This window comes from Rhinopithecus bieti, unplaced genomic scaffold, assembly GCF_001698545.2.
Source record: "Rhinopithecus bieti isolate Rb0 unplaced genomic scaffold, ASM169854v2 scaffold_6536, whole genome shotgun sequence".
Lineage (NCBI taxonomy): Eukaryota > Metazoa > Chordata > Mammalia > Primates > Cercopithecidae > Rhinopithecus > Rhinopithecus bieti.
Window position 1 is genome coordinate 2,772,015 of NW_016805524.1, and position 10,143 is coordinate 2,782,157.

A 10,143-nucleotide genomic window follows, 5' to 3' on the forward strand; every position below is an offset into this window, starting at 1 on the left:
TTTTTTGAGATGGAGTTTCGCTCTTGTTGTCCAGGCTGGAGTGCAATGGCATGATCTCAGCTCACTGCAACCTCCGCCTCCCAGGTTCAAGCGATCCTCCTGCCTCAGCCTCCCTAATAGCTGGGATTACAGGCACGTGCCACCACGCCTGGCTAATTTTGTATTTTTAGTAGAGACGGGGTTTCTTCATGTTGGTCAGGCTGGTCTTGAACTCCCAACCTCAGGTAATCCATGTGCCTCGGCCTCCCAAAGTGCTGGGATTATAGGCTTGAGCCACAGCACCTGGCCTCTACTCAGTTTCTTATTGAGCACGGTTTGATTCTCTGTGAAGAACAGATTGTAGGAAGTTGCTTTCACTAAAAGGTTAAAATGCATGTGCTTGTTCTGTGCAGGTGATAAGGGATTATACCATCCACTGAATGTTTTAGGGATATTGTTTTTGATGTCTGAGTTTTAAACTGCATTGATAAATTGAGAATTCCTGTTGTTTGTTCCCCATCATATAACTGGTGAGCTCCACTGTGTCGCCATGTTGAAAGGGTGAGATCTGTTCTCCTGGTGGCTAAGTCCTTCCTTGAGAGTGAGTGCTCATCCTTTAAAAAATGCCAGCAGTCTTTTGAGCATGGCAGCCAAACAGTGCCCCATCTCCATACTTATTCTTACCACTGCTTCAGGTATTCAAGGTTGCAATGAAGGCCAGCTCAGCTGGTGTCCATTTAGTGTGACTCTGTCAGAGTCCAGGAGCAGTACTGGATGGGGGCTGTGGCAGTCAAGTTCCATCCATGGAGCTGGTTGCTCTTCTGTAGGGAGTAGGGCACCAGCTAATTATAGGGACTAAGAAGATGTTTAAAATGGAAGCACCAGAATGTACATTAACTTAGCCACTATGGAAAGCAGTTCGGAGATTTCTCAAATCTCATTCCTGGGTATGGATCCAAAAGAAAACAAATCATTCTACCAAAAAGACACATGCACTTGTATGTTCATCACAGCACTATACACAAGAGTAAAGACATGGAATCGACTTAGGTGCTCATCGGTGATGAATTTGATAAAGCAAATGTGATGATATACACCATGGAGTACTGCACAGCCATAAAAGAGAATAAAATCATGACCTTGGCAGCAACATGGATGCAGCTGGAGGCCATTATCCTAAGTGAATTAATGCAGGAACAGAAAACCAAACACTACATGTTCTCACTTAGAGTGGGAGCTAAACATTGGGTACTCACGGACACAAAGACGGAAACAATAGATACTGGAGACTTACTAGCGGGGGAGGTGGGGAGGAAGGTGTGAAAAACTACCTGTTGGGAACTATGCTCATGACTTGGGTGATGGGATCATCTGTACACCAAACCTCAGCATCACGCAATAGACCCATGTAACAAACCTGCACATGTACCCCCTGAATCTAAAATAAAAGTTGAAAAAGAAAAGAAAATGGAACACCAATGAGATGTTTACTATTATTGGTGCTGAAGTCATCACGGTTGCATTATGAATTCTCTGCATTTAATAGATGTTTACTTTAGGGCCCCCTGTGTGCCCAGAGTTGTGCTAGGTGCTCTGTAAGCACAAAGAAAAATAAGGTTTGATTCTGGTTTTTGAGGGGCTTCTCTATTTGGAGAGCCCAAGAGTTAACAGCAATTGAGGCAGAATATAATGTTGACAAAAATGAGTCTGCGGAATGTGAATGGTATTGAATGTTGAAAGCTTCTTAGGAAAGTTTAGGTTTAAACAATTTTGACCAGCAGACTTTGGTTCTGTTAGACACACACTTGAGATCCTTACTGTTATCAATGATGAAGTTACTTTCAATGAAATATTTTGTGTTTTAAAAAATATTCGAGCTATTTTAGAGTGCTTTTACTTAACTTTGTCTTAATATTCCTATGCCCCATTAGCTTTTGAGGGGCACACAACTGATCTTTATTTTGCTCACTTAGATACGGAATTATACAGAATGCACCTGTGTCCAAAGTCGACAAGTGATCACTCCGCCCACCGTGGGACAGCGCAGTCAGCTCCGTGTGGTTATTGTCAAGACTTATCTCAATGAGAATGGCTATGCTGTGTCTGGAAAATGTAAACGGACCTGCAATACCCTTATCCCATTCTTAGTTTTTCTTTTCATAGTCACCTTCATCACAGCTTGTGCCCAACCATCGGCCATCATAGTAACACTTAGGTGAGAAGAGCATTCAACTTCCGGGGTGGGTTCTGTACTTAGAATTTCCAGAGCACATAATCCAGAGAAGGGGCTTATGTGGTAAATCGTAGAGCAAAGCAAAATTAGCATGTGCAGGAGGACGCTCAGATATTTGCCGGGTGAACTTAAGAGGGATTTTTCCCTTTTGGGAAGGGAAAGGAAGGTTGTAACATTCCATACTTTGGAAGGTTCTTTTATTCAATTGGGTTATATTCTTAATGTATAACGAAACTTCTTTTGATGTTTTTGATTCCTGAAGTCTCTGCCCTATGAGGTTCAACTTCAGCAGTTGAAAGTCATCACTCTGTGAGCTATGAGAAGCTGGACCCCAGAGGAGGGCAGGAGTAATTTGGGAAAGTTGCTAAATCGTGCATACAGCAAAGGCTATTATCTTCAACCTTATAGATAGTTACTACCTTCGGGATCAGTGGTGATTTATGCTGGGCTTGCAATTTGAAATGCTGAGTTCATTAATTTCACTATCATACAAAATTTCAGAGTTGAGTCAAGAAAAGGGCATATTGGGAAATGTGATTTCTCTCTCTCTCTCTTTTCTTTTTTTTTTTAGTTTTTCAGGCTGTGCTTTCTTTGCCATGTCTTGTTTGGATTTTTTGTTGATAAGAGAACACAGAAGCTACTTTTTTCCTATTAAAAATGTTGGCACTGATGTTCCTGAACCAAAATGAGGGTTGGGCTGCTATTTTTTGCAGTGCAATAATGAGATCCAGATGAACTGGGAAGAAAGAGAGTTTTTATTTCTGTAACCAGTTACAGGGAGAAGGCCTGGAAATTATCACCAGACCAACTCAAAATTACGAAGTTTATTAGAGCTTATATACATTCTAAGCTCTCTGTCTATGTGTAAGTGTGCATTCATTTAAAGACATAAGTGATTAATTTCTTTTAACCTATAACCAAGGTCTGAATCTTGAAGACCTTCTTCTGGAGTCTCAGTAAGTTTACTTAATCTAAATGGGTCCAGGTGCTGAGGTGATTACCCTTATCTTATCTCCTGCTAAATCACGGAGGTTTGGGGAGTTCCTTCAGACCCCCAATAAACTTGTTTGTGGAGGCCTAGGGAGTTTTGCAGACCCCAATAAAACTTGTTTAATCCTAAATGGATCCTCTTAAGAATTCCTTCATTGTTTTGTCATGCTTTAAGTCCCAGGAAAGACCTAGGCAAAACTCTTGGTGGGCTTTTGTTACATTCCAGCATTTGTATAAGGGCACTGGCTTTTAATATTTAACTTAACCACTCAGCCAGTACTGAAACAGTTGTTATGGAGGCCTGCCACACTGATGCATTCACATCGGTGTGTTGATATTTGCAGTAAGGACTGCAGTGGACAAAGGAACTGGTGAAGCCAGAAGAGCACACCCATGGGTCTGGGCAGCTTCAGGGGCATTAGGGGGTGCAGTGCAGGGAAGGAGTGAAGAAAGGGAGTCAGTTCTTACTCTTCCTCGAGGCTCCTCAGATGCCACAATGCTGGGCACCTTGCAGGAAGCGCCTGCTGAGATGTCATTGCTTAGCAAGGGCAGTGGGCTGCACCAGGCGTATTCTGGCTTCTTTCCCACTGGGTGCTGAATCAGGCATTTCCAAGCAAAGCTGTTCCTTGACAGCCAGATAGTGGTGCATGAAAGGCCCACTCGTTTGTTTACTCATTTCTTCCAGCAGCAGATATTTATGGAATAACAACTTGTGTGCAGCACTTTGCAAATTGCTACGAGAAATAAAGAAATTAGGGAAAAGGTGACAAGGGCACTAGTCTTGGGAAAGTTCCCATTATATACCATACTCTCATGGGTATGCGATGGAGAGGATAAGGTATTGCAGCATTTAAAAAGACATATGAATCATTCATAAATTTACTCAAATAATCTCATTCTTTGCACCTTAATTCCTCAAGAGATATTAAATAACCCATAGGCTACTTTTTCCTTTAGTGTTCATACATGGCAAATAGCCAGCTGGCTTCTAACCTAAAATTTCAGAAAAGGAACCCTTTAATCTTTGCTAATTACAAAACCGGTAGACTCCAATCTTCCTGCCACATGGGAATAACTTGGAGTGTAAGTTTTTAAAAAAGAAAAAAAGACGTGGTTGGAAGGCTTATGCTTCTTCTGAAGTTTGACTTGTTTCTTATACATTTTTTGAATATACTTTTATTCGTTACTCTTTTTTCTTCCTGTTTTGGAAGAATTATTGGAGTAATTTTCAATGTACACATCTACCACTCTGGAAGATGCAGGCACACACGCAAAAAAACAAAAATGAAAACAAAAAACTCCCCACAGTATTTAGGATGAAATTCTATAAATTAGAAAAAAAAAAACAGGATCCTGATTTTTGGAGAGCTCAGTTAGCAGGGGCATTTCAGCTCTTTCAGCAAGAGCCCTTCTGTAACCTGTGCCACCAAGAGTATGTTATGGCTAGAAAAGGTTAGGCCAGTTTAGTCAGCAGTTCTTTGGTGTCCTGCATTGCGGGAACATCTTATTCAGGTGATTAGGCGCAGCCAGGCAATCTTATGTGGCTATTGTTAGGATAATGAAGAGTGAGATTAATATTTTGGCATGGTTATCTCTTTATTGTTCCCTGGCCTGCTACATAAGCTGACTTGATTTGAACCATCATTTTCTTGGGCTGATCATTTTATATATAACATTTCCTTTCCTTTCCCCTTCACCTGCAGGGTCCCGCGTAGAAGCGAATTGGAGGAGAGACCCTTTTGCCACTTCGGGAATGCAGTTTTTGTTGTTGTTGCGAACAGCTTGGTATGGTTCCCTGAAATTTGTCCAAGTGTGTTCTCTCTCTTAGTTCTGTCTTGCAGATGTGCCATATTTTCGCGTGGCGGTGGTGGTAAATTTGGCAGTCAGACGTCTATTTATTATCTGCTATTTAGGAGATGTATTTTTACCAGGTTGTTGAGGGCTACAACTTCCCTATTGTTCTGATTGTATACTTAGAAGCGTGCAGGTTTCTGTTGTTTCGATGAAACAAAACAAAACCAGCGTTAGGGTTAAGTTTCTTTCCATTTGAAGCATAAACTTGGAACCACAAGATTCCCCAACGTTTTGCACAGTAAGAAGCTAGGAAATTCAAACAATTTGTCCAATGGATTCCTTAATCCTAAGGCATTCTGACCCCCTTTGATTCGCTTTTTACTATGAAAGGCAGATAGAAAGATCCGGGGTCTTGTATCGCTGCGCCAAGCTTTTTCATTCTTACTTCATTTATCGGTTAATTTGTTATGTCTGGACTAAACAAGAGGATCCTATCATGGATTTTCTGCAGAAATAATAAAAAACTTTAGAAAGGGAATGAAGAAAAGGTGCCCCCCAAAGTGACATTATAAGGGACTGGGTGCCTTATAAGCTCTTTACTTACTCACGAAAGACGAAGGCTGCAGTGGTGGCTGTGCCCCATGGACAAAACCACAGAGTACAGTTTTCTGGGGCACCGCGCTATACCGGGTCTTATTTTTAACAAACATGTGCCACAGCAGCTCTGTGAGTTCTTGAACGAGCAATGGCGAGAATAGAGGCATGTAAACATGCAATGCGTTCCTTTGAATCAATTAAATGCTATTTTTAATTTGATAATCCGCTTGTCTTCCAAGGAAATTATTTTTCCTTTTATAATCTTCTTTCTTTCTAAGCGACCTGGGCAGTCCCTGTCATTGTTCTCTTCAGCTGTTATTTTCTCCCTCAGTGAATCAGTGTTCATTAGTCTACAAGCGACAAAAAAAATTGGGGTTTTTGATTCAAATTTCTTTATTTCAGTTTTTGAGAGGTAATGTTAAAATAAGGGCATCCTTCTGACGGCCCCTAAAGCGACTAATCCCGTTGCCTCTGTGGTCGATTGCGCCATTTGTCGTATGTTGTTTGTTGATGGCCCGAGTCGCCAAAAAATAAGCTGCTTTTTTCAATAAGCCCCCAAGGAGGATAATGCTTCTAGTTCGCATGTGAGAGTGGCTGTTTTTGGTTTTGTTTTGTTGTTTTTGGTAGCTAATAAGACTTTGAGGGTACCATTTTTAAAAAGCGCGATGCTGGTTTAAAGGAAATCCTGACCGCACCCCAGATATAGGTTGATTAAAAGTCTGCTTTAGGCCCCTGGGTGCAGTGCCTCACCGCTTTAATCCCGTGCACTTTTGGGTAGGTCCGAAGGCAGGGTGGATTCACGCTGAGGTCAGGAGTTCTTGAGACCAGCCTGGCCAACATTGATGAATTATCCTAATCCTCCTACTAAGAAATACAAAGAAAGTAGCCTGGGTGTGGTGGGCCGTGCCTTAATCCCACCTTATTCAGGTGAGGCGCCTGAGGCAAGGAGAATTGCCTTGACCTGGGAGGGTAGAGGTTGCAGTGAGCCCAAGTAGAGCGCCACCTGTACTCCAGCCGGCAACAAGAGCAAAACTCGTCCTAGAAAAAAAAAAAAAAACAAATCAAAATCTTGTCTTTGAGTTCTTGTTAAAAAGTTAAACCCAGTATTATTTTAGAATATAGGAGATTGTTAAACCCCAACTTAGAGGAATATTTGAATACAGAAAGATATTATTAAAATTGTTACTGATTTTTAGCATCGCACACACATATGATATATATTCATCATCACATACATAGTCTATGATATATATTTTTATGTGTTGTTATGTGTAGTTTTTTTTTTTTTTTTGAGACAGAGGTTCCTTGCTCCTGTTTGCCCAGGCGGAGGGTCAGTGGGGGCAACAATCTCAGCTCACTGCAACCATCTCGGCCTCGTGTTTTCAAGTGTTTTCTCCCTGCCTCAGTCCTCCCAAGATAGCTTTGGGGATTGTAGCATGGCATTTGCGCACATGCCTGGGCTAATTTTGCTTCTTTTTTTTTGTTTTTTTTTTTTTAGTATTAGATGGTTTTCACCATGTTTGGTCCTGGTGCTTGGTCTTCAGTCCTTTGACCCTCAGGGTGATTCACTCCTCGCTTTGGCCCTCCCCCCAAATTCTGGATTACGATGTGAGTCAGCCATGCCGTGGCCAGAAAAAGTAATGTTTTTTTCGTGGGAGGCTGTTGCCCCTCTTTTCTGATGCTCATGGAGTTTGGGGTAATTTTTGATATGATTGTTAGAGGTCAAAGCTGTAGTGCACAGCTGTATGGCCAAATACAGCCCATTCTCAAGATATAAGTGGGGGTAGAACATTTCAGGCCATGTGTTATTTTAAATTCAAGCTTTATTTTATAACTTCTATTGGATTGTGTGAAAAAGTCTAGTGGTGGCCCAACATAGGGCCAGTTTTTGCATTTTCCCCCCCAAATTCCGAAGCCAGTAAAAGGAGTTAATGAAAAGAAACTTTAATAATTATTAAAATTAAACCAATAGACTTTATTTTAAATAAAAACAACTTATTGAAAATGTATCATTCACAGCTTCCTGGATTATCAGCCCACCTATCCTCTCTGCCTTCCTTTCTGTCTTCCTGGCTCCCTTCCTTCTTTCTCTCTTTTATTCCTTCCTCCCTCTTCTCTCCTATCTTCTGTAAATTTTTACTGAGGTCTTTGGGATGCAAAGAATAAAAAGCATGGCCTCTGCCTTGAAGAAGCTTATGGAGTGACAGATTTGCAAACATTTAAAATACTATGTGATAGTTAATAAAATGGAGGTAGATACAAAATGCAGTGAGAATATGATGGCATCTGAGTAAGTCAGGAATTTAAAGGGAGCATAGATATTTGCAAGGTGAATGAGTTGGGGGAACATTCTGGCAAAGGGAGTAGCATGTGATGAAGGAGTCTATGTACTAGGCAGACTTTTTTTTCTCATTGAATTAAGGAAGTGTCTATGTCATAGCCCAGACGACGAAGCTACTATTCATCTCAGATGTTTCATAAACTTCAAGGATGAAATTTATGCCATAATAAAGTTCCTTTATATATATAATTTCTTGGATTTATAAGTGCTTTTATAAAGTTGCCATTTTATGTGGTGTTTGACTCACAGGAGCTGCTGCTTTTCTCGTACTCTTCCTGCATCCAAAGACTAGTGCCCAACCCACAAGAACTAAGTGTATTGAATTTCGGTGGGTAATAAAGGGTTCTAGTGTAGCCTGTTGAATACTTAATGACAAAATCCGATTTTTAGGTTTAAAAGTATTCTCTAATTGTATTTTTAGCAATATCCCTGTTTTCAGCTTTATTGAGGTATAATTGACAAATAAAATTGTATCTACTTAAAGTGTACAACATGTTCATTTGATCGTAAAAAGCAACAGTGCATTCTGGGTGGCAAACTCGATTTTAAATGTTTATCAAATAGCGAATGCTTTTATGATAAATATATTGTGATAAAATGTGATGTGTCTTTAAAAAAATCTGGTAACATAAGAAAATCTCGCCCATCAACTAGTTTTAGAGCACACAAGTACCTTGCTAATTTACAAATCTGTTCTCCCTTGTAAGACGTGCTAAGTCTTCGTATTTTCTTCTTTCCCTCTCTAGCATACATTCCTACTCCAATCTACTTTGGAGCAGTCATTGACACCACCTGCATGCTCTGGCAACAGGAGTGTGGCGTGCAGGGTTCTTGCTGGGAGTACAACGTGACGTCGTTTCGTTTTGTGTATTTTGGTTTGGCGGCCGGCCTCAAATTCGTTGGCTTTATTTTTATTTTTCTGGCCTGGTACTCCATAAAATACAAGGAGGATGGACTCCAGAGGCGGAGGTGGAGAGAATTCCCCCTGAGCACCGTGAGTGAGAGAGTGGGCCACCCCGACAGTGCCCGGACTAGATCTTGCCCAGCTTTCAGCACCCAGGGAGAATTCCACGAAGAGACTGGTCTGCAAAAAGGGATCCAGTGCGCAGCACAGACCTACCCGGGGCCCTTCCCAGAAGCAATAAGTTCCGCTGCGGACCCGGGGCTGGAAGAGAGCCCAGCTGCCCTGGAGCCGCCCTCCTGAAGCTTGAAAATGGAAGAATTTAGTTTTGTTGGTTGAGTTGAAAATGGCGACTTGAGAAACAACCGTGCCTTCTTTTCTTTATTTCTTTTTTTAACCTCTACAGACACAGTCCTCAAACCAACAAAACTCAGAAACACAGCCGCTATTCATTGAGGGCTGGATACCTCAACAAGACTGAGAGCCTTTCCCCGCTTCTCTCCAAGAAGGAGAAGTTCAGCTAGATTTGTTCCCGTTTCCGTTGTGTTAATTTAAAGCTCATGCTCCCCTACGGTATAGGCTGAGGTACACGGTTAACAAAATCATGGGAAGGGGAATGGCGGTGCATATCATTAACTAACGCTCCACACAAAGGTGAGCTTGCCCAGGACTTGGCATTTCCAAATCAAAGTTTTTAGATATGAACACCTACTGTGAGTTCTGCTACAAAGCACAAATGAATTTGTCTCAACTATGCAATTTGATTGGAAAAATGTATGTGCAGCATGTTACGTTTACTTTCACAGAATAAAGCAGATATGTTTCTGAAAAGAGGAAGCTGAACTTTCCATCCAGTACTGTTTATAGCATTTTAAGCCATAGCAGAGTTATAAATCAGGTAGAATTTGTCAGATGCTTCACAGGAACCATAGGCATAGTGTGATAGAAGGAACAGCTACTTCAGGTCAGAGGGCACATTCTCTTTTAGCCTGCCTGCCCCATCCTAAGATAAAGAGGCTGCTGAATCATAAATCTGATAGCTTAAATATCAACTCCAGTATTCTTTTGTAAGGGGCTTTAAAAATAGTGTGCTAAACAATATGGCTAGAAACTGTAATTTGAAATGCATAATAAGGAAAGAAAATGACAGCTTTCTCATCCAAGAAAATTGTTGCAGAAATTTTCTTTAGCTCTACCGGCCCACAAAGTCACTGGGAAAAGTCCCACCTGAGTATTTTAGTTATATATTGAAAGCACTGGCAAATCTGTGTGGTTTTCTTTTTTTCTGGATGGAAAATTGCTGTGGCT

General features: G+C 41.1%; 1 protein-coding gene across 1 annotated transcript in view; it reads left to right on the forward strand.

The window, feature by feature from the left end:
* The window catches only part of SLCO5A1 (solute carrier organic anion transporter family member 5A1), a 157,378-nt gene extending 147,706 nt beyond the window's left edge, over nucleotides 1–9,672 (forward strand). The window contains exons 8-11 of the mRNA XM_017872744.1: nucleotides 1,953–2,194; nucleotides 3,644–3,658; nucleotides 4,931–4,969; nucleotides 8,652–9,672. Of these exons, the coding sequence (XP_017728233.1) occupies nucleotides 1,953–2,194; nucleotides 3,644–3,658; nucleotides 4,931–4,969; nucleotides 8,652–9,138 (783 nt within the window). The 3' untranslated portion in view covers nucleotides 9,139–9,672. The remainder of the gene's footprint in view (nucleotides 1–1,952; nucleotides 2,195–3,643; nucleotides 3,659–4,930; nucleotides 4,970–8,651) is intronic.
* Nucleotides 9,673–10,143: the final 471 nt, after the last annotated feature.